This window comes from Oncorhynchus masou, chromosome 24, assembly GCF_036934945.1.
Source record: "Oncorhynchus masou masou isolate Uvic2021 chromosome 24, UVic_Omas_1.1, whole genome shotgun sequence".
NCBI classification, from domain to species: Eukaryota; Metazoa; Chordata; class Actinopteri; order Salmoniformes; family Salmonidae; genus Oncorhynchus; species Oncorhynchus masou.
Genome location: NC_088235.1, coordinates 92,510,737 through 92,535,971, shown reverse-complemented (window position 1 = coordinate 92,535,971; position 25,235 = coordinate 92,510,737). Strand labels below are relative to the sequence as shown.

The 25,235-nt window shown below is 41.7% G+C and overlaps 1 protein-coding gene across 4 annotated transcripts; it reads right to left on the bottom strand.

Moving 5' to 3' along the window:
• Positions 1 to 10,972: 10,972 nt before the first annotated feature.
• LOC135513038 (serine/threonine-protein kinase Kist-like) lies at positions 10,973 to 24,401 on the bottom strand. 4 transcript variants are annotated; one of them, XM_064935690.1, is made up of 8 exons: positions 23,615 to 24,398; positions 21,873 to 22,201; positions 21,463 to 21,660; positions 19,734 to 19,828; positions 19,452 to 19,528; positions 17,555 to 17,653; positions 14,995 to 15,083; positions 10,973 to 14,847 (listed from the first exon to the last, which is right to left on the bottom strand). In XM_064935690.1, exons 1-8 carry the CDS (start codon positions 23,922 to 23,924, stop codon positions 14,701 to 14,703), a joined length of 1,344 nt encoding a protein of 447 aa, XP_064791762.1. In that variant the 5' UTR covers positions 23,925 to 24,398; the 3' UTR covers positions 10,973 to 14,700. The 4 variants fall into 4 exon arrangements, 2 of the variants coding, with proteins under 2 accessions (XP_064791762.1, XP_064791763.1); XR_010451483.1 differs by lacking the exon at positions 10,973 to 14,847 and adding an exon at positions 15,254 to 15,405 and having other exon boundaries at positions 14,994 to 15,083; positions 23,615 to 24,401; XR_010451484.1 differs by lacking the exon at positions 10,973 to 14,847 and adding an exon at positions 15,284 to 15,405 and having other exon boundaries at positions 23,615 to 24,401.
• Positions 24,402 to 25,235: the final 834 nt, after the last annotated feature.

Below are 25,235 nucleotides of genomic sequence, written 5' to 3'. Positions count from 1 at the left end.
CCAATTAACCCACCTGTTTAGTATATGTCAATCTAGCAAACCAGGGAACTAAAAGCAACTTTCTAAATAATGTTTTGGTTTGTTTATTAGCTTGTTCGCTAGCTAGCTAATGTTAAGTTAGCCGGCTAGCCAGTTCAAGTAATGACCATATCATAAAGATGACAATGTCTTCGCTTTAGCTCATTTGTCTTCATTATTACAGGAAAATAAACTCACGACAATATCATTATTATTATTATTATATCATTAAGTTAATAGCGAGCCAATTACAGAAAAATAGCATACGATTGTGAGTGTGAGGAAATAAAAGCAGCACTCTACCAGAGCATTTTAGAACTTGGATACGTTATAGCCTAATTTGACTTTTGTGCAGGTCATGTTCTTCACTTTACCGTCTCTGGTAAATATATACTATATAAAATAAAAGTTTATTTGTCAAACAATGAACTATAATTCCAACTCATAACATTACTACCCTGCATGAATCTGCAAGTAGCTAACCAACCAGGTTCAATGTTAGCTAGCTAACAATAGGCTATTACTAGCAATGCAAATGGCTCTGAGATACTAATAATATTACCACACAGATAATACATATAACGTTAGCTAGCGAGCGAGCCAGCCAGCTAACGTTAGCTAGCTAGCTAACAGTACGCTTTAACTTGAAATGAAAATGACTTTCTGATCAAATCTGAAAATGTAACTAACTAGACTATCTTACCCTTATACATGGATGGACTCTTCTCCCTCTCTGTCACTGATGCCATGGTTGCCCTTAGTTTGAATATGTAATCAAGAGACAGGTGTTTTACACAACAGCCTTCTGTGTGTTCTGTTTTTGACTCCCTCGGCTAAAAAATACATTCCATTCACACACACCATGGTTCCCACATATTGCAAACTGTGGCTTATTTTCTTGTATACCCTTTCTATGCTGTGCTGTTTGGCACATATTTCTTGTATGCGGAGGAACTGGTGATAGCTATACTACCAAATCTAATCAGGACCCTGGCTTGAACCTAATATCTATCTCCTGTCCCTGTTCTCTGAAAGTTCTTCTATGGAGAAGCAAAATGAAGAGGCTACAATAATTGATGTATATTTGTCACGCCCTGGCCATAGAGAGGTTAGGCCAGGGTGTGACTAGGGTGGGCATTCTATGTTCATTCAGTCTAACATCCTCTGGCAGCCATGTGCGACCTGTGTAACAACACTAATTAATATGTAAATTAGATTAAGTGATTTATTTACAGTCACTTTATGCAGATCTTGGCGCTAGATTCAATCAGATTGACATCTGCATAGCGTTATTTTGGTGTTGTCGGAGGTGGAACTGCGTTAGCGTCGGATTGGATCCAAAATTATTTTCCAACTGTTTCGTTTTGATTAGAATCAACAACAAAAAATTGGTCCATTCCACTCTTCCGACCAGCAAAATAAAGTATCCATTCTTCTCTAATTAAACATCTCTCCCTAATTTCGGTATTACGCTTGTAATGTCATCAGTAGGCTACAGTACGAGAAGCAAAATAGAGGGGCAATTAGTCTACACACACACGCACACCCACTGGCAAAGATTTCCGCTGGTAGGCAGATGCTGGAATAAGTTTCTCAGTGACAGAGCGCTTTGTTGGGATTTTTGTGTGTCTGAAAAAATCCCTGGAACGTAATATAACATTAACTGGTTCAAAATACTGTTCTGTTCAGAAACAGTATAGATCACTTTTGTTTTCGGTTTGGGTTCGGTTCTTCAAATAATGTCATTATTTTCCGGTTTTCGGTTCTGTTTCCTGAACCGGTTCCAACCATTGGCGAGAGCTGTCAAATCCACAAGTGGCTCATTGCATTGGGCTCCCGAGGGGGCAGCAGTCTAAGACACAGCATTTCAGCACAAGAGGTGTCACTACAGTCCCTGGTTCAAATCCAGGCTGTATCACATCTGGCTGTGATTGGGAGTCCCATAGGGTGGTGCACAATTGGCTGGGGTAGGCTGTGATTAAAAATAAGATTTTGTTCTTAACTGACTTGCCTAGTTAAATAATAATAAAAAATTGCCTTATCGCGGACAATACACTAGATGCAACTAAACCACACTCGACTATAATCCAACAAATTCTATGTAGCTGCATAGAAGTTAATACAGCCGAATTAGACTGATAGGCATAAATCCCCCATCTAAATGAACATGAAAACATTGCATTAACCTAACATCAATGGTTTGATGTTTGAGAGTCATTATTTCTAACATGGATAGAGCCTACACTTTCTTGCTCTGTTTTGAACTTCTAACGCAGTAGGGAGAAGCTAATAAGGAAGGGAGTGGTTTGTGACACACCAACAGCCACTCACCGATATATCAGCTCATACCGCAGTTACACATCTGCCCTGCGTATGTCGGTCAATGCTGTTTTACACTTGATCTGATTGAATCCAGGCCCACGTATGTAAACAGTTAATCAGATCAAGACATACAGACGTCATTACTAATTGAAACACTTATTTATTCAAGTGTTTTTCTCTGTAAGGGAATCTAGGTCTTAATGCGTAATACAGTTGGTGTAACCATCTCAAAGCCTCTGTGTTCATATTCTCTTTGTTAACTTTATTGTATTTTATGTCCTTCAAAGGGAATAATGAAGTGAACCAAAGAATAAACCGGTTTACCTAGCTATCCTATCAATCAAACAGACTAAGAGAAGAGGAAGAGAACACGTGTTTTTTGACAACTTCCTCTGAGAAGGATGAAAGTAAGTTAATGCATTATCTGCTTTTTGATTGTAACACATCTTCTGTAGTGAGAGGGAGGTAATTCCACTGACTGAAGTTAATCATCTGTTTTATTGTATATTTAATCTATTCTTTAATTTGAGCCAGCAGCAGGCAGGCAGCCACTGCATTTTTTCTTTATCAATAAATATCACAGTGGTCCTCTTCAAAAAACATGAGAAGGATTAGAAAAGTTCTGCTTAGCCAAGTGACACAGTGTGATGTACTTATGAACTGAAGGACAGAATGTTACACTGATAAGAAATAACAATAGGACACAATTAAACTCTGCTATAATCATACTTTTCACAATTTCAGAGAGTTATTTCGACCTGACAGTGAGGACATATCATAATCACGTTTTTCACTGCACTGCCCATTTATTAACACTGTCCTGACAAAGATACTGTATTGACTGACGCAGGGATTCGATCAAATGTGTGTTGTAGACACGTGCATTGTACTTGACTTTAAAAAGTCATTTACACTTCATCCGACAGTGTTTACCTTGTATGTGATCTCTGCGGACGTCAGGGAAATTGCCTGCAGTGCAGTGCGCTGGACTATAATGCCTTTGATTGAATCCTGGCCTGAGTGAGTATCATCCTCTATGTCCTAATGTGGCCTGTCTGCTGTTTCAGTATTGTGATAGAGCTCTGTCCCATCAGTCCATTCATAATTCAACAGCTGGTTCTGGTACTGGAGTGTGTATGTGTAAGTGTGTGTATGAGTAATTGGGTCTGGACCAGGACCACACAATGTGTCTACACACACAGTCATGAATATTCACATGACAGGCTGGCTGTTTACACTCCTTCCTAGCTCTCCTAAAACAGACTGGCAGACTCTGTTTGTTGAGGAGGTAAAAGCCCACAGGCCAAAACACAAGAGTAAACACACACTTTTAATAGAGCCAGTGGAAGAGTGGGGAGTCAGTCGGAAGAACTCAATAATCAGAGTGAGTGAATGCATCTCATTTGATTAGAAAGTCTGCTAGTCAAAAGTCTAAAGGAGCTTCCACTCCTGGTTTCATACACAAACTAGACAAACACAGGCCCAGGCAGACAGGTAGACTTCACAGGTTAAATGGCACTAAACATATGTAGAAAAACAGGTGACAAGTTTGCCTGAGACACAAGTGAGTATCCTTTCTCTTCTTCTGTCTGTATCTCCCTCTTTCTCTCTCACTCCCTTCCTCTCACTCTGATAGGATAGTCTGAACTCCAATACACACTACACTAGACTACTAAAAGATGTTATGCCTACTGTCATCCCCAACATTATGTCTATTGTAAATAGTTCCCTGACCTCTGGCTCTGTTCCAGCCTATTTGAAAACTGCTCTGGTCCAACCACCTTAAAAATCTCTTTCTATACCCCTCCTCACTGAATAAGTATAGACCTATCCTAAGCTTCCTTTTTTATCCAAGATTTTAGAAACGTTGTTTTCAAGCAATTGTTGGCTCGTTTGAGTATGAACAACTTATTTGAAAAATTCCAGTCGTTCTTCTGCTTACTTCACAGCATGGAAACGGCTTTATTGAAAGACAGTAATGACCTTCTATTGGCTGCCGAAGCCGGTGAATTTTATTTTGTATTTGTATTTAACCTTCATTTAACTAAGCAAGTCAGTTAAGAACAAATTCGTATTTACAATGACGGCCTACCAAAAGGCCTCCTGCGGAGACGGGGGCCTGGGATTAAAATAATAATATAAATATAAATAGAACAATATAAATATAGGTCAAAACACATATCACAACAAGAGACAACACAACACTACATAAAGAGAGACCTAAGACAACAATATAGCAAGGCAGCAACACATGACAACACAGCATGGTAGCAACACAACATAACAACAACATGGTAGCGACATTATTGGGCAATGCTCTATTCTAGTTATTTTGGTTCTCAGTGACGCGCTTCCCACTAGGTGGGAAAAGATTATTATTAGAAAAGAGTCATTTCTTAAGCAAGAATTTTGTTAGGACTGTGGGAGTGGTATGAGTGGGGAGGGAAAAAGTAGCTGTTATTGGCAGAGTTTGGAACTCACCAGGCAGGCCAAAACTCCTTCCCACCCAAACAGGCTGAAATTTCAAGCGGGCTTTTGAAACAGCTCTTACACTAAAAAGGCATTATCATCATTTTCAGAATTTGTCAGTATTATGCCAACTTCAGTGTGGAAATATACACTGAGTGTATAAAACATTAGGAACATCTCCCTAATATTGAGTTGCACCAACTTTTGCCCTCAGAACAGCCTCAATTCATCAGGGCATGGACTACAAGGTGTCTAAAGCGTTCCACAGGGATGCTGGCCCATTCTTGATACACATGGGAAACTGTTGAGACTGAAAAACCCAGCAGCGTTGCAGTTCTTGACACACTCAAACCGATGCACCTGGCACCTACTACCATACAATGTTCAAAGGCACTTTAATCTTTAGTCTTGCCCATTCACCCTCTGAATGGCACACATACACAATCCATGTCTTAATTGTCTCAAGGCTTAAAAGTCATTCTTTAACCTGTCTCCCCCCCTTCATCTACACTGATAGAAGTGATATCAATAAGGGATCATAGCTTTCACCTGGATTCACCTGGTCAGTCTATGTCATAGAAATGTTTTATGTTTTGACTGCACTGGGGCTTGAAAACTGAAAAGTTCTCTCTCCCTCATGGCAAAATGTGTAGAATTCCAGGATATTAGCTTTAAAAATGTAAAAACTAAAATGTCTCTTCCTCATGACAAAGTGTGTAGAATTGCAGGAAATTATCTTGAAAACTGCAACATTTTTTTTCCAATGCCAAGAGGTGGGCCTTTTAAATGTTCTTTCCCTGGACCTGAGACTTGGTTCATCCAGCCATGCACTGCAGACATCATAGTAAAACTGCTTGTAACTCTTTTTATCTCACTCGAGTTGTGTTCTGACTAAGAGGGGGGGTCCCTGATGAATTTGCTATCACAAAAAGGGTCCCCAACCCCCAAAAAGTTTCAGCTGATTCAAATGATCAAACCTTGATGATTAGTTGATCATTTGAATCAGCTGTGTAGTGCTAGGGCAAAAACCAAAATGTGCACCCTTTGGGGTCCCGAGGACCAAGTTTTGGAACTGATTGGGGAAGAACTTTGGAACTTCCCCAATCAGAACATTTACTTTCACTGTGCTAATGACACGCAGCTCTATTTACCAATCAGACCCAGTGACCAATCTAGCGTAGCTACCCTTCATAAGTGACTTCCTAACTGTTGGATGTCTGACAATCTGAGGTTATATCTGGTCCCCACCTTGATAGAACTCAGAGTACAGCCGGCTGCAACTGGGAGATCAATGGGGCGACGCACAATTGGCCTAGCGTCATCTGGGTTAGGGGAGGGTTTGGCCGGCAGGGATGTCCTTGTCCCATCGCGCTCTAGCGATTCCTGTGGGGGTCTGGGTGCATGCACGCTGACACGGTCACCAGGTGTACGGTGTTTCCTCCGACACGTTGGTGTGGCTGGCTGGTCATTTGTCCACAAAGGTAAAGCCTAAGGCCAGAAATCTTGGTGTCTTCTTTGAACCTGACCTAAATCTCGAGCTGCATGAACAAAATGTTGTCCAGTCCTGCTTTTACTGTATACTGTTGCTAAGGTCAAGTCTTTTATTTCAGTTCTGATCTGGAGAAACAAACGCATGCTTTTATTTCAGTTCTGATCTGGAGAAACATACGCATGCTTTTATTTCAGTTCTGATCTGGAGAAACATATGCATGCTTTTATTCAGTTCTGATCTGGAGAAACATACGCATGCTTTTATTTCAGTTCTGATCTGGAGAAACATACGCATGCTTTTATTTCAGTTCTGATCTGGAGAAACATACGCATGCTTTTATTTCAGTTCTGATCTGGAGAAACATACGCATGCTTTTATTTCCTCACAACTAGATTGTAACTGTTTGTATATCTGTCTCAGTCAGAAATAACTCCATTTATTTTTTGTTTAACCTTTATTTAACTAGGCAAGTCAGTTAAGAACAAATTCTTATTTACAATGACGGCCTACCCCGGCCAAACCCTAACCCTATATATTTTACCTCTTGGGGATGTTATTCGAAAACATAATGTTAACTTTCACTGCTATGCGGATGATACACAGCTGTACATTTCAATGAAACATGGTGAAGCCCCAAAATTGCCCTCGCTAGAAGCATGTGTTTCAGACATAAGGAAGTGGATGGCAGCAAACTTTCTACTTTTAAACTCGGATAAAACAGAGATGCTTGTTCTAGGTCCCAAGAAACAAAGAGATCTTCTGTTGAATCTGACAATTAATCTTAATGGTTGTACAGTCATCTCAAATAAAACTGTGAAGGACCTCGGCGTTACTCTGGACCCTGATCTCTCTTTTGAAGAACATATCAAGACCATTTCAAGGACAGCTTTTTTCCATCTACGTAACATTGCAAAAATCAGAAACTTTCTGTCCAAAAATGATGCAGAAAAATTAATCCATGCTTTTGTCACTTCTAGGTTAGACTACTGCAATGCTCTACTTTCCGGCTACCCGGATAAAGCACTAAATAAACTTCAGTTAGTGCTAAATACGGCTGCTAGAATCCTGACTAGAACCAAAAAATTTGATCATATTACTCCAGTGCTAGCCTCCCTACACTGGCTTCCTGTCAAAGCAAGGGCTGATTTCAAGGTTTTACTGCTAACCTACAAAGCATTGCATGGGCTTGCTCCTACCTATCTCTCTGATTTGGTCCTGCCGTACATACCTACACGTACGCTACGGTCACAAGACGCAGGCCTCCTAATTGTCCCTAGAATTTCTAAGCAAACAGCTGGAGGCAGGGCTTTCTCCTATAGAGCTCCATTTTTATGGAACGGTCTGCCTACCCATGTCAGAGACGCAAACTCGGTCTCAACCTTTAAGTCTTTACTGAAGACTCATCTCTTCAGTGGGTCATATGATTGAGTGTAGTCTGGCCCGGGAGTGGGAAGGTGAACGGAAAGGCTCTGGAGCAACGAACCACCCTTGCTGTCTCTGCCTGGCCGGTTCCCCTCTTTCCACTGGGATTCTCTGCCTCTAACCCTATTACAGGGGCTGAGTCACTGGCTTGCTGGGGCTCTCTCATGCCGTCCCTGGAGGGGTGCGTCACCTGAGTGGGTTGATTCACTGATGTGGTCATCCTGTCTGGGTTGGCGCCCCCCCCCTTGGGTTGTGCCGTGGCGGAGATCTTTGCGGGCTATACTCAGCTTTGTCTCAGGATGGTAAGTTGGTGGTTGAAGATATCCCTCCAGTGGTGTGGGGGCTGTGCTTTGGCAAAGTGGGTGGGGTTATATCCTTCCTGTTTGGCCCTGTCCGGGGTGTCCTCGGGTGGGGCCACAGTGTCTCCTGACCCCTCCTGTCTCAGCCTCCAGTATTTATGCTGCAGTAGTTTATGTGTCGGGGGCTGGGGTCAGTTTGTTATATCTGGAGTACTTCTCCTGTCCAATTCGGTGTCCTGTGTGAATCTAAGTGTGCGTTCTCTAATTCTCTCCTTCTCTCTCTCGGAGGACCTGAGCCCTAGGACCATGCCCCAGGACTACCTGACATGATGACTCCTTGCTGTCCCCAGTCCACCTGGCCATGCTGCTGCTCCAGTTTCAACTGACCTGAGCCCTAGGACCATGCCCCAGGACTACTTGACATGATGACTCCTTGCTGTCCCCAGTCCACCTGGCCGTGCTGCTGCTCCAGTTTCAACTGTTCTGCCTTATTATTGTTCGACCATGCTGGTCATTTATGAACATTTGAACATCTTGGCCATGTTCTGTTATAATCTCTACCCGGCACAGCCAGAAGAGGACTGGCCACCCCACATAGCCTGGTTCCTCTCTAGGTTTCTTCCTAGGTTTTGGCTTTTCTAGGGAGTTTTTCCTAGCCACCGTGCTTCTACACCTGCATTGCTTGCTGTTTGGGGTTTTAGGCTGGGTTTCTGTACAGCACTTTGAGATATCAGCTGATGTACGAAGGGCTATATAAATAAATTTGATTTGATTTGATTTAACCCAAACGACGCTGGGCTAATTGTGCACCGCCTATGGGACTCCCAATCACGGCCGGTTGTGATACAGCCTGGAATCAAACCAGGTCTGTAGTGACACTTCTAGCACTGAGATGCAGTGCCTTAGAGAGCTGTGCCACTCAGGAGCCCTCCATCATCTACAGTTAGTACAGTTAGTTCAAAATGCTGCAGCTAGGCTTTTAACAGGCACAGGACAATGTAACTATATCATACCTATTTTAGCTACCCTGGCTACCAGTCACTTTTAGAATACATTTTAAAATTGTATTAATCACGTTTAAGGCTAGGCTTGGTTTAGCCCCATCCTATATCTTGATCTTTAACTTCCCTATGAACCAGGACGCAGCCTGAGATCCTCTGGCAGGGCAATGTCGACCATTCCAAAATCTAGTTTGAAAACAAAGGAGACCAGTATTTTCCATTAAGGCCCCTGGACTTTGGTGTGGTCTGCCAGAGATGATCAAGCTTGCAGATTCAGTGACTCTTTATAAATCCCTGCTGAAGACACACTTTACATTTTTCATTTAACCTTCCTATGGTTTTTGTTTCTTTGTTAGTACAACCCTTTTATTTTAAGATGCAAAGCACTTACTTGTATTGCACTTACTATATATTATTATTACACTCAATGGATGTCCGCCTCAGCAAGGCGAATAGGCTTTATCAGCCTTATCAATCTGTGTGCGTGTGCGTGTGCGTGTGCGTGTGTGTGTGTGTGTGTGTGTGTGTGTGTACACTCCCACTCTATCCTCCATCCTCTCAGATATGATGAGGGTGCTGTGCTGATCCTCTCTGGACTAGGTCCCTGCGGGTCCCTCACTCCCCTGCTCTCAGCTTATTTCTCTATCTCCCTCGCTTCCCCTCTCTCCAGGGAACATGCCTGCGACAGACAGTGATTAATTACATCCCTGTCTGACAGGCCCTCTAGGACAGACTATTCCTTGTTCTAGTTCTACCCCTCTTTTCATCAGCAGACCAATGACCAACTCCAGGCTGAGAGCCATGAATCACTGCAGACAGAGGATTTTGTTTGACCCAAAGTTTGACCCTTCAAACTTGTACGAGAGAAAGAGAATATGGGTAAGTCTCTTACTTCCGTCATCCAGGCGTTGGTCTGTTCTCCAGGGGCCCAGTGTGGCTGAGCCCAGGTCAGACAAGGCCCTCTTTATGGGGCAGGCTGTAAACAGAGAGCCCATAAATGGGCTGAAAGTCTCACTATTCACAGTAACAGGAAGCAGCAGGACAATGTGTTGGGGGCTGTGGAATGCAGAGTGCTACAGGGGGTCTGCTCTTATAGCTTGACTCCTCACACTGTATTCATTGGGTTTGTTTTTACTTGTTTGAGAGGTCTATCCAAGTTCTAATGTAGGCCTACTATGTATTTTTAATACCTACAATTGTAAATAAATAAACTTGGTCTTGATACAACACTACATCTTTCATGGGTTCATATGTATTCAAGGCATCATAGTGTTAACCACTTGATACTGACTGGCTTTGTACTTAACTATGACAAGTTAGCCTGAGCTCCAGGCTTTCCCACTATGGGAGAGAGTTCTCTTGACTTCTATTCCTTTAATAATTCTCCGTCAGCACAGCTCCTTCCACCCCAAAAGAGTTGTGAAAAGCAATTATTTGTTTGCTTCTTGGTAAAAACAGCATGGCAGGGCAATCGATCAGAGTATAACAGAGATCAATAGGCCTGATTAGATTATTAATTTGTGTGGATGTGAGGTCTGTTCTACCCAGCAGCGAGACAACTGTGGGGATCAATGGGCTCCAGAGTGGCGCAGCAGTCTAAGGCACTGCATCTCAGTGCTAGAGGCGTCACTACAGACCCTGGTTAGATTCCAGGCTGGATCACAATCGGTATTAATTGGGAGTCCCATAGGGTGGCGTACAATTGGCCCAGCATCGCCCGGATCAGGGTTTAGCCGGGGTAGGCCGTCATTGTAAATAAGAATATGTCTCGTTAGATTAAAGAAAGTGGCAGAAGTAGTAACAAAAATCTATTAGTGGTAGCAGTATGTTGTAAAGTACAGCTGTGCTGATCCCTAGTGGCAGTACTATGCTATTACATCATGTGTAGTTTTACACTATATTGATTTAGCTGGTCCAGACCATAAAAAGAGACATATAGGACTAACATATATTGTTGAGACATAGTCAAGTACCTTTCTTTATTTTGAGATATGGAAACAATACGAACATATAATCACAGACTTACAATCACAGGGTTCTTTCTGTGTGGCAATGCATGGACTCTCACACGCGCTTGTTCCATCATACATACAAACACTTGTTTTATACTCATAATATGTGCCTTCGGTAATCCTGATCACACAGATCAGATTCACATTCAAATCAGTTTTAGTTCTGTTGGAGACAGTTGTTCTTTGTAACAGGGGGGCTGACAGCTGCTCAATGAGGCAGGCTTTCACAAAACCCAAAGGAGACATGTTGCTAAAAAACTATCATGATTGTCTTTTGAGTGGGGAAGGGAAATGATTTATATAACACATTGGTATCAGTGCTGTAGTCTTTGGAGACTCCTTCAATATTGCCTAGCAGACAAAACATTGACAATAAAACACCTCATTTCAATCTGGTCATCTTTGGGGTTTTTTAATACCATATGGCAACGGGGGATTGGTCTATGTCATTGCTGACTTAGATTTTTATTTCATTTGATCAGTGCTGTAAAGCAGGGATGATTCAATTCAGTTCAGGAAATCGCCAATTTGTGAAATCTCTGACAACATCAGTTCTGTAACAGCATAACTCCACTAATAAACCTGAATGAAACATAATGCCTATCAACAAACTGGGAGGATGCAGGCCTCCCCACATACAAACCTATAAATTAATATACATGTAAACACACACACTAATCTCTAACCTTAAATCTCTAACCTTCATGAACATTTGTCCATGAAGAAATGCCATCATGCTCTATGGTTGTGGGGATTAGAAAGGAATCATTGATATCTATTTTGAATAACACACTGAAGGGACAGTGTGCCAAAACATCAACAAATATAGTAAATGGGAACATTATAGTGGTAGACTCTAGATTATAAACACATAGAAGGTACTGTAGCTAAGGCAGTGGATGGCTCACCTCACATATTGGTGGTACATCACCCAGAGGTCCTAGAGTCAGTACTTCACATAGGCAGGACGTCGTCAACGATGTCTCAATCAGCATCCACACTTGTCGCAGGATGCCAGTTGAATGGAAGTGTGAGTTACAAATGGAGTAAATCGCAGTGTATCAACAATAATGTGCTTTAAATAGTAGTTATTTTTTGCCCATGTTAATATGGTCTCTTTTTCAAACAACTTAAAAAAGCATCTGGAAAGGTTGGACAGGCAGGACGGAGCTTTGGAAGATCAGCTACTGTAGGTATAGTATAGGAGAGGAAGACGAGGCCTTTCTCCAGCATGACCGCTAAGGGGTGCTGCAGTATTTATATAGATGGGCAGAATGCCACTAGCCCCCTGCCTGAAACCGTTCTAGTTTCAATGCCAGCCTACTGATTCAGAAGCCCCTGTGCCCCGCCGAAGATTCACAGGGTCTTTGGACTGAATAAGAGCAGCAGACAAACATGGGGGAGAGTCAAAAATGCAGAATAAATACTGCCTCTAACATTTCAGTTCAGTGCATGCAACAATTTGTTGTTAATTTCAACATCTTCAACACACGACATAGAATAATTCAAGACTTTTGTAGCCTATAATCTCACCATAGTCACACCTAAACTAGCTGTTCTCACACATTGATTTGTCATGCAGACTATAAAACTCAGAGACAGACAGAACTGGAATAGTCGGCTACAACACTGACACAGCTGTAATGCTCTCCAACTGAAATATTCAACTGTGAAAACCATATTCATGGGTTCTGAGCGTACAGTAGGCTTGTTGCTATGTACTGTACAGAGCTAGGGAATGACCCATCCCTTTCATAACGTATCGAAAACTTAACTTCCATTCACATCAGCCCAACCAATCAGGAGTAAACATAGTATATGTGGCAATTTGGACAAAATTGAATAACACTATATATGGTAGAAATTATTATATAAAAACATATGGTAGAAATTACAAAAAAAAGTATATATTTTTTTTTATGTACCATAGAAAAGTGCCACAGTTGAATGGTTGGACTTTTAGTCTCAGAACGTGATTTTTAGTCTCAGAACGTGATTCTACTGATGTTTGAGTGGTACCTTCAGAATTCAAGTCATCTCATAGACAAAATATGTCATAGGAAGGTAACTTTGGATAAGATGAAATTGTGGCTCAGCCTTCAACAAGAGACCCAAGATCAATCAGTAGGAACCGTTTCAATTACTTAAAGATAACATTCAAGTAGTTGAGTGTGAAAAAAAACTAGGGCCCCAAGCTAAACAGCCTGCCAGGTTTACGAGAGAAACCCATAGGGCACTTGGTACTGTACTCTTTGTGCTCTATAAAAAGGTATGTGAGATAAAGTCATTCTCTTGTTCGGGTTTGACATCAGCCCAGTGTGGAGTGGGAACGTATGGATTTATCCATCTACTGAGAGTCAAGCCATCTCCCTCTGATAAACATATGGCCAATCTGGATCAATGTTAAAAGCAGACTCCAGCAGTATACATCCCAATAGGAGGACATGGAAAATTGTGAAAGGACAGATTTGTATAATCCATTCTGTAGCTACATACGGTAATTAAAGCTACAGGGCATATTAGGTTAACTCTGGCCCTAGAGGCTGCAGAAAGCAGAGTGGTGATCTGATATACAGTTGAAGTTGGAAGTTTACATAAACCTTTACATACGCCAAATACATTTAAACTCAGTTTTTCACAATTCCTGACATTTAATAGTCGTAAAAATTCCTTGTCTTAATAATAATAATAGTAAAGAGAATGATTTCAGCTTTTATTTCATCACATTCCAAGTGGGTCAGAGGACATTTCTCCATAAAGTACTACCTTTGTCCCCATGTGCAGTTGCAAACGGTAGTCTGGCTTTTTTATGGCGGTTTTGGAGCAGTGGCTTCTTCCTTGCAGAGAGGTCTTTCAGGTTATGTCGATATAGGACTCGTTTCACTGTGGATATAGATACATTTGTACCTGTTTCTTCCATTATCGTCACAGGTTCCTTTGCTGTTGTTCTGGGATTGATTTGCACTTTTCGAACCAAAGTACATTCATCTCTAGGAGACAGAACGCATCTCCTTCCTGAGCGGTATGACAGCTGGTCCAAGGGTGTTTATACTTGCGTACTATTTTTTGTACAGATGAATGTGGTATCTTCAGTCGTTTGGAAATTGCTCCCAAGGATGAACCAGACTTGTGGAGGTCTACAAAAAAAATTCTGAGGGCTTGGCTGATTTCTTTAGATTTTCCTATGATGTCAAGCAAAGAGGCACTGATTTTGAAGGTAGGCCTTGAAATACATCAACAGGTACACCTCCAATTGACTCAAATTATGTCAATTAGCCTATCAGAAGCTTCTAAAGCCATGACATAATTTTCGGGAATTTTCCAAGCTGTTTCAAGGCACAGTCAACTTAGTGCATGTAAACTTCTGACCCAATGGAATTGTGATATAGTGAATTATAAGTTAAATAATCTCTGTAAACAATTGTTGGAAAAATTACTTGTGTCATGCACAAAGTAGATGTCCTAACCGACTTGCCAAAACTATAGTTTGTTAACAAGAAATGTGTGGAGTGGTTGAAAAACAAGTTTTAATGACTCCAACCTAAGTGTATGTAAACTTCCAACTTCAGCTGTAAGTATACACACCATGACAGAGACTGACTGAATGGGGCCTAGGCGCTTCAACTAACGGTGTGTGAGCTCTCAGTGCGCGTGTGTGTGTGTGTTCACTGCACGGTCTGGTACAAGTAGCCTCTCTTGTAAGCACTCAGGGGGTAGAATGTGGCAACGACAAACTTCCTGTCAAAGGTCCGTCCTGTCAGCAGTCTCTGGGCCTCTTTGGAGTCGCCTGCATTAGCATATTCTACAAACACCTGGGGGAAACACACACACACACACACACACACAGATTAAGTCAAGACGGTAAAAATGCAGATCTACAATATGTACAAATTTCTAATTTGTATGGAAGTATTTAAATGACAATAGACCCCTGGTTTTGGGGATTGTGTGTGTCTTACCTGTCCTTTGCCTGGGTTCTCCTTGGGAATGAGAAGAGAGACCACAGAGCCGTACTTCTGGCACTCCTCCTTCATGTCCTCCAAGATGTCTGACAACACAACAGCATCATTTTGCTCGAAAGTCACATTTTCAGGGGCATTTTTGACACAAAAAATGGTGTCATTTCCATGTATTTTTTTAATTCACAATGTAGCATCTGATCATATGTTTTAAAAGGATACTGCACGATTCTGGCAATTAATATATTTTTCTACTTACCCAGAAGCAGATCAAAATGTTTTTGCTCACAGTATGAAGGAAGTTAGATGTACAGTGCCTTCAGAAATTATTCACACCCGTTGAATTTTTCCAAATGTTGCTGTGTGACAGCCTCTATTTAAAACGTATTCCAGTTGGACTTCGTCTCTGGCCTACACACAATGTCAAAGTGGAATGATATTGTTAGTCATTAAAAATGAAAAGCTGAAATTGAGTCAATAAGTATTCAACCCCTTTGTTTTGGCAAGCCTAAATAAGTTCAGAAGTAAAAATGTGCTTAACAAGTCACATAATAAAGTTGCATAGACTCACTGTCTGCAATCAACGTGTTTAACATAATTTTTTAATGACTATCCCATCTCTGTATCCCACACATACAATTATCTGAAAGGTCCCGAAGTCAAGCAGTGAATATCAAATAGATTCAACCACAAAGACCAGAGGTTTTCTAATATCTCTCAAAGAAAGGCACCTATTGGTAGATGGGTAAAAAATAAAAAGCAGACATTGAATAACCCTTTGAGCAGGATGAAGTTATTAATTACACTTTAGATGGTGTATCAATACCCACAGTCACTACAAAGATACAGGTGTCCTTTTTAACTCTGTTGTCAGAGAGGAAATAAACCGCTCAGGGATTTCAACATGAGGACAATGGCGACTTTAAAACAGTTAGAGGGTGTTTAATGGCTGTAATAGGAGAACACTGAGGATGGTTCAACAACATTGTAGTTACTCCACAACACTAACCTAAATTACAGAGTGAAAAGACGGCTGCCTGTCCTGAAAATGCATCCTTTATGCAATAAGGCACTAAAGTGAATCTGCAAAGAAAAATGGCAAAGAAATTAACATTATTTCCTGAATACAAAGTGTTATGTTTGGGACAAATCCAACATAACACATCACAGAGTACCACTCATGTTTTCAAGCATGGTGGTGGCTGCAACATGTTGTGGGTATGCTTGTCATCGGCAAGGGAGTTTTTATTTCGGATAAAAAGAAACGGAATAGAGTTTAGCACAGACAGAATCTTAGAGGAAAACCTGGTTCAGTCTGCTTCCACCAGACACAGGCAGACAAATGTACCTTTCAGCAGGACAATAACCTAAAACACAAGGCCATATTTACACAAGTTGCTTATGTAAGAGTTTAACTTTAGTCCGTCCCCTCGCCCCTACCCGGGCCCCTCTGCACACATAGACAACTGACACCCATGAAGCATCGTTACCCATCGCTCCACAAAAGCCACGGCCCTTGCAGAGCAAGGGGAACCACTACTTCAAGGTCTCAGAGCAAGTGACGTCACCGATTGAAACACTATTAGCGCGCACCACCCTTAACTAGCTAGCCATTTCACATCGGTTACACTTACCAAGACGACCTTGAATGTTCCCGAGTGGCCTAATTAAAGTTTGAATGTAAATCACCTTGAAGATCTATGGCAAAACTTGAAAATGGCTGTCTTGCAATGATCAACAACCAACTTGACAGAGCTTGAAGAATAAAATAAAAAACTGCAAATATTGTACAATCCAGGTGTACAAAGCTCCTAGAGACTTACAACTGTAATCGTTGCCAAAGGTGATTCTAACATGTATTGACTCAGGGATATGAATACTTATGTAAATGAGATATTTATACATTTAATTTTAAATAAATTAGCCAACATTTCTAAAAACATGTTTTAACTTTGTCATTATGGGGTATTGTATGTAGATGGGTGATAGAAAAAAATGTATTTCATAAATGTTGAATTCAGGCTGTAACGCAACAAAATGTGGAATAAGTCAAGGGGTATGAATACTTTCTGTAGGCAGTGTAGTTTTGCAAGCCAATGCTAACTCGTGTTAAATGACTGGAAGTCTACCGGTACACTCGCAAAACTACCTCTAACTTCCTTCATACTGCATGCAGAGACAAACATTTTATCCACAAGTTAACCTGACTCTGGGTAAGTAGAAAAATGTCTTTATTGACAGAATATTGCAGTGTCCCTTTAAAAGCTAGAGTCAGCGACACATAAAGTGCACAGCAGAATTGTGCAGACTTCCGCAACAACTAAGAGCGCAGACAAACTTCTCAGCTGTTTTGGTCCCACATGTACAGATACTCTGTTAGTGCATAGTCTTGCTGCTGCTCATGGCAATATCATACCACTGAGTCTATATATAGCCTCATCATATGGTTAAGTTCACCGATGACTCGTGGCACTGACTTGTGGTTCCACGAGCCCCAGTGTATTTCCATCGCCGATCTTCAAAATGACCAACTGAAGGAGAAATTTATTCTGTTCCCTACCTTCATACTCCTCCTCATTGTGTAGGTGGCTGTCGTCAATCAGGTTGAGCAGGCGCAGAACAGGCGAGGGCAGCAGAACCAAGTCTTCTATGTGAGGAGCTGTCACACATTTCTTCAATCAATAGGTTTAAGAAGCCTTCTCTATGGTTTATACAGCTCCACCCAACCTCCCTACTATGATTATAATATTTTTTTTTTCAGTGAAAATTCTATATGCATATCATAAAGAGGTAGATTAAAAGCATAGAGGAAAAAAAGAGGGTTGGGATCAGGAGCAGAGAGAGATTAGATTATGCTATAATGCAAGCTATCATATGAGCTGGCTGAGAAAGAGGTACAGTGCCTATCATAAGAATCCACCCCCCTTGGATTTCTTATTTTATTGGGTTACAAAGTGGGATTAAAATTAATTTGTACTTTTTTTTGTCAAAGATCCACACAAAATTCTAATACATGTCAAAGTCAAAGCCAGGTCGCAGTTGCAAATGAGAACTTGTTCTCAACTAGCCTACCTGGTTAAATAAAGGTGAAATAAAACGTTTTTTTAAACGTGTTAGAAAAATGTTTGTATTTTTTATGAAAAACAAAACGATAATATACCTTGATTATATAAGTATTCACTGCCCTGAGTTAATACATGTTAGAAACACCTTTGGTGGCAGCGATTACAGCTGTGAGTCTTCTTGGGTAAAAATGATTCATGCTCTGTCAAGGTTTCGGGGATCATGGCTAGACAGCAAAGTCTTACCATAGATTGTCAAGCAGACCTAAGTCAAAACTGTAACTTGGCCACTTAGGAAACTTCACTGACTTCTTGGTAACAACTCCATTGTTGATTTGGCATTATGGTGTATGTAGGTTATTGTCCTGCTGAAAGGTGAATTCATCTTCCAGTGTCTGGTGAATGTAGACTTAAGCAGGTTTTCCTCTAGGATTTCACCTGTGCTTAGTTCCATCGCCTTTATTTTAATCCTGAAAATCTCCCCAGTATTTTCCAATGTCAAGCATACCCATACCATGATGCAGCCAGCACCATTCTTGAAGATATGGAGGCGGTTACTCAATGACGTGTTGCATTTTCCCCAATATTACAGCTTTGCATTTAAACCAAAATATATTTTCCTTTGTGTTTTTTTTAACAGTATTACTTTAGTACCTGGTTGTATACAGGATGCAAGTTTATTTTATTCTGTATATTTGTATTCTTTGCGCTCTGTCATTGAGGTCATTACAATGTTGTTGATCCATCCTCTGTTCTCCCTGCACTGCCATTGAACTCTGTAGCGGTTTAAAAATCACCAAAGGCCTCATGGTGACATCCCTAAGCAGTTTCCTTGTTGTCCTGCTGCTCAGTTCAGAAGGACAACGGTATCTTTGACGTGTCTGGGTGGTTTAAGACATCATCAACAGCATAATTATTAACTTGCCCATGCTTAAAGAGATATTCAATGTCTGATTTGTTTTTGTGAGCCAGCTACTAATCACTGCCCTTCTTTATGAGACTTTCGAAAAGCTCCCGGGTCTTTGGTGATGAATCTGTGCTTTAAATGCAATACTTGACTGAGGGACCTTACAAACGTTGTATGTATGTGGACAGAGGAAGGGATCGTCATTCAAAAATTCTGGCAACCACTATTATTTCATCTATGTGATTTGTTAAGCCAAATTTGACTCCTGAACTAATTTACGCTTGCCTAAACAAATGGGGTGAATACTTATGCAACGACTATATTTTTATTACATTTGTAAGCGTTTGTAGATTTTTTTTCTCACCTTGACATTATGGAGTAGTTTGTGTAGATCAATGACAAAGAAAAACAATTAAATCCATTTCAATTCCAGTTTGTAACACAACAAAATGTCTGCTGTGGACTTTGTATTGGTGTTTCTGACTTACCAAAGGGAATACTGAAGAAAGGGCTAAGCAGGGCCGTCTCGGCTGTACCTCTGTGCTTGGGGTCATTGTGAAGCATGCTGCAAGTGCACACAAACAATAATGTCAACGTTAGGAACCCCTCTCTCAGGAAAATCATCACATGCATTTCAATAAGTTTACAATTTTGGAAATGACAACTTATGTTTAAGGGAGCAAAGTCAATTTGCTACAATGTATCAAATGTCTGCATTTATGCACAAACTAAAACAAAATGCATATGAATGAATGAATGAATGTTGTTACCTCTTGATCAGGTCTCTGAGGTGATAGACAGGGATAGCAGGACACACCACACTGTTACTGGCAAAGATATGGTCGACTATCGCTGCACTGTTGTCCTGCAGGAGCAAAGAACAGTAGGCAACATAACAGCAGGTTGGACAACACACCCATATCTGTCTAATAAATGTATATTACCTAAATGTCTTATCTGTGTACAGTGCATTCAGAAAGTGCAGACCCATTCACTTTTTCCTCATTTTGTTACCTTACAGCCTTATTCTAAAATGTATTAAATAATGTTCCTCGTCAATCTACACAGAATAACCCATAATGACGCAGGAAAAACTGGTTTAGACATTTTTACAAAAAATTAACAGAAATAACTTATTTACATAATTATACAGACCCTTTACTATGAGACTTGAAAATGAGCTCAGGTGCATCCTGTTTCTATTGATCATCCTTGAGCTGTTTCTACAACTTGGGAGTCCACCTGTGGTAAATTCAATTGATTGGACATGATATGGAAACGCTCACACCAGTCTATATAAGGCCCCACAGTTGACGGTGCATGTCAGAACAAAAACCGAGCCATGAGGTTGAAGGAATTGTCCGTAAAGCTCAAACAGAATAGTGTTGAGGCACAAATTAGGGGAAGGGTACCAAAAAATGTCTGCAGCATTGAAGGTCCCCAAGAACAGTGGTCTCCATCATTCTTTAATGGAAGAAGTTTAGAACCACCAGGACTCTTCCTAGAGCTGGCCGTCCAGTCAAACTGAGCAATCGGGGGAGAAGGGCCTTGGTCAGGGAGGTGGCCAAGAACCCAATGGTCACTCTGAAAGAGCTCCAGAGTTCCTCTGTGGAGATGAGAGAACCTTCCAGAATGACAACCATCTCCTCAGCACTCCACCAATCAGGCTTTAATTGTAAAGTGGTCAGATGGAAGCCACTCCTCAGTAAAAGGCACATACCAAATCTACAATGAAGCATGGGTGGCAGCATCATGCTGTGGGGGTGTTTTTTAAGGGCTGGGAGACTAGTCAGGATCGAGAGAAAGATAAAAGGAGCAAAGTAGAGAGATCCTTGATGAAAACCTGCTCCAGAGTGCTCAGGACCTCAGGCTGGGTTGAATGTTTCCTCTTCCAACAGGACAATGACCCTAAGCACACAGCCAAGACAACACAGGAGTGGCTTGGGGACAAGTCTCTAAATGTCTTTGCGTGGCCCAGCCAGAGCCCGGACTTGAACATCTCTGGAGAGACCTGAAAATAGCTGTGCATTGACACTCCCCATCCAACCTGACAGAGCTTGAGAGATCTGCAGAGAAGAATGGGAGAAACTCCCCAAATACAGGTATGCCAAGCTTGTAGAATCATACCCAAGACTCGAGGTAGTAATCGCTGCCAAAGGGTCTGAATACTAATGTAAATGTGATATTTCAGTTTTCCTTTTTAATAAAGGTTGATGGGGTGAAAAAAAACTATTTAAATCAATTTTAGAATAAGGCTGTAATGTAAGAAAATTTGGAAAAGTGAAGGGGTCTGAATACTTTCTGAAAGCACTGTATGTGAAGAACATATTGATCTATTAGCTACAGGTGGATCAGAGTCCACTGCATTGTATATGACAATAATGTGGTAAAGAACAGTCATTTAAATAGGTATGTTTGTGCTGGGGTGGAACAAAAGCCTACACAGTCAGTATAGTGGCAATACAGGCCCAGAGACGGAGTGCCGTGCTGTGGACATACCTTCCACTTGGGTGACCTGACAGTGTCTTTGAGTTTGATGCCGGAATACATCTCCAGCAGTATTATACCCAGGCTCCAGAGGTCCACAGTGGCCGAGCAGCCAGAGTTACCCTCCGCCTCCAGCCCCGCCTGGGCCAGCGAGTTCTGAAGCTCAGCCTCCGGGGCACGGTACCCATCCGTCTGGATGTACTTCACATCCTTGGAGCACACAAGGAAAGAACGGACACTATTATACGGGCAGGAAACCACACACACCAAAGTTTAGCCTGGTCCATATAATTGTTTCCTTGTTGTATGTCAACTAATTTTATGCATAACTGATCAACGTACAAAGATGCTAAAACCAACTTGAAAACCCTCCCTTAGAGGTATGTAGCCCACACCAATCCCTGTTCTCAACTCCACTTCACCTGGTTACCCTCCTTGAAGCTGAGTCCAAAGTCGATGAGTTTGAAGCACTCGTCGTCTGCGCTCCAGAGCACATTGCGGGGCTTGAGATCTGCGTGGACGTAGCCCTCTCGGTGGAGGAAGGCCAGGGCCTCCAGGATGTCTCTTGCGCAGTGCTGCACCAGCCACATGGAGTGGCCCTGCTGCTGGGCACCACCACTCTGGAGGCTGCCCACCTGGCCCTGGGTACTAACCAGCAGCTCAGACACACTGACATCCAGCAGCTCTAGCAGCAGGCAGCGTGTGGCCACACCCACATGGCTGTGGTTGGTGAACACCCCATATAGCGTTACTATGGAGACATACAGGAATGGAACAGTCAGAATAAGCACAGATTTGTTTCGGTGGTAAAGTTGGGGGCTCTGTTTAAATACTCAAAAAATGCATCCCTCCCTTGAGGTTACACTGATGTGATCTGTAAAGCAAGGTTATCACCCTGATATAAAAACATAGAAGACTTGTCTGAGTATTCACATCGGCTTTTTTTGGTCCTCCAATAATCAGTATCGGCGTTGAAAAATCATAATCGGTCGACCTCTAGTTACAACCCAGCCATTTATTGACAGATAGCTGAACTAGCCAATTGAGTCATTTCAAATTTCATCCTGGGAGCTGAAAAAAAAAGTAATTTTCCGATCACAGAAAATGACAACAACAAAAATACTTGTTTCATAAGAATCCGTGACCACAAGTCATCATGTTGGACCCATTTGCATTGAGTCTATGTTATTTTATATTCTCAAACTAACATCTGTGCCTATATGATGTCCTTCCATATGGAAGGCAAACATAGTTTGTCATCTGTAGCACCATAGACTCCACAGATCAGCCAAAACAAGCGCAATAACTCAATGCATGCACATACTCCTATTGAATATGCATTCACCTGTATTGTGAGTATGCCTATGTAACAGTATAGACTTGACCTCCGCCCCGACCTGGGCGCGAACCAGGGACGCTCTGCACACGTCAGTCACCCTCGAAGCATCGTAACCCATCGCTCCACAAAAGCCGAGGCCCTTGCAGAGCAAGGAGAACCACTACTTCAAGGCCTCAGAGCAAGTGACGTCACCGATTGAAACGCAGCTAGCGCGCACCACCACTAACTAGCTAGCCATTTCACATCGGTTACACCTATACCATCTTAATTAACCCACTTTATCAAGAGATTTACCATTCAAAATAAAGTATTACCTTTATGTTGTTATGTAGGTAGATTGGTAAAAACAAATGTATTGCTTGGTTTTCAAATCTATGCATTATGTATACTGAATATCAGCCTAAAATATCAGCTTCCTTGACCCCCAAGAATTGATGTTTGCCCTAAAAAAATCCATATCGGTCGTTCTCTAGTTATTACGATGCGTCAGTCAGGGTCATCATCATCAGGTGTTCGTTTGACGTGGCTGAGAAGGGCTTTACGACATGCCAATGAAGGCTTTAAAAACCAGCGTTGCCAGAAAAACAGCTTACTATGACAGATCAGAGACTAGATTGAGATTTGTGACTTGGTTGTAATGGCGGACAGGCAATTAGCTTGATAAAAACACATTTCAAGTACGAGGCTAAACCCTTTGTAATACGATTCATAATTTGATTCTCAGATTACCTCATCGATGACCAGGAACACTAGAAGACGAGCTCTGTAATTCCAGAGATTGTGCACAGTAACGTTACAACCATATTACAATACAAAGTTCCGTACCGATGTTTTTGTGTCCTTGGATGTCTTCCAGCACGGACCTCTCCTTGTGGTACCCGTAATCTCCGCCCTGAGCGTCCGCCAGGAACTCCTTAACGGCGGCCGTACTCGTCCTTCCCGAGCTCACCCGGTATACGGAGGCCGAGACGCCTTGCCCGAGTCGGGCCTGGACGTTCCAAATTTCTCCAAATATTTCAAACAACACCGGCTTCATTGCCTGATCAACGGTTCCGGGAGATCCTGCCATCAATACTGCGCTACTATCTGGACGGGGTATCTTCCCACTTGGATCTGATGAACTACAGTGAGCCATTGAAATGAGTGAATCAAGGAAAATTAGCTAGCTAGTTAAGTTTTAGACAGTTGCATGCAGCTGCGGGAACATAGCAATCGACCAGCGAGACACACCGATAAAAAAATATCGCACGTTTCGACACTAGCCAGCACTGTAAACGTGTCTCCTATCCATTTCTCGATCATTGAACTCAATAATACGTCAGTTGCGGGTTTCAACTTTAGCTACCAATAGCTGACATGTTAGCTACTTCGCATGTGCGAGCTAATTTAGCAAACTCAAACAGTAATTTAACATGCATGCACACGGTCACCAAATAAACTATCTAAATGCAAGCATTTATTCCGAACACTTTGGTTAATCCAAGTAGTTTGCAAAAGCGAAAAGTTCTCCCTTCTTGATTTCTAGAATGGTATATGTTGTCATTGTTTAGCCGGCCATCTTCCCGGAAGCAGCAGCAGACGTCATTAAATGGTTAGTGCTATTGGGATTATTGGGACGTCCCTACCCCCTAACCTTGAGCTCGTTTGAGTAGTCACGCGAAAGCAAACTGCTGTAGACAAAAGTCGAAGAGTGAAGTCAGACACTGATGTGGTTTTCCAACAGCAAGGCTCAGTACAACATGGCGGTGTTGACATTGTTAATACAAGTTTGTCTTTGTAATGTAAAAATAAACATGTCTCCAACCCCCATATCACACACTCACAAACTAAATATACACTGTGTACATAACATTAGGAACATTATTGATATCAACAGTTAAATCCACTTCAATCAGTGTAGATGAAGGTGAGGATATAGTTTAAATAAGAATTTTTAAGCTTTGAGATAATTGAGAAATGGATTGTGCATGTATACCATTCAGAGAGTGAATGGGCAAGACAAAATAATTAAGCGTCTTTGAATGGAGTATGGTAGTAGGTGCCAGGCACACCTGTTTGAGTGTGTCGAGAACTGCAATGCTGCTGGGTTTTTCATGATAAACAGTTTCCCACGTATCAAGAACGGTTAACCACCCAAAGGACATCCAGCCAACTTGACACTTGTAAGCATTGGAATCAACATGGGCCAGCAACCCTGTGGAATGCTTTCAACACCTTGTAGTCCATGGCCTGACGAATTGAGGCTGTTCAGAGTGTAAAAGGTGGTGCAACTCAATATTAGGAAGTTATTCCTAATGTTTCGTACACTCAGCGTATGTGTGTACCTCGTACTATCAATCGGTGAGAGAGCCTCATACCATATTCAATTGTACATATCCACTGTTACATGAATTGCGGCAAAATTGGTTCCTGTTTCAGTCAGGTCTTCCATCACATTCACGTGAGT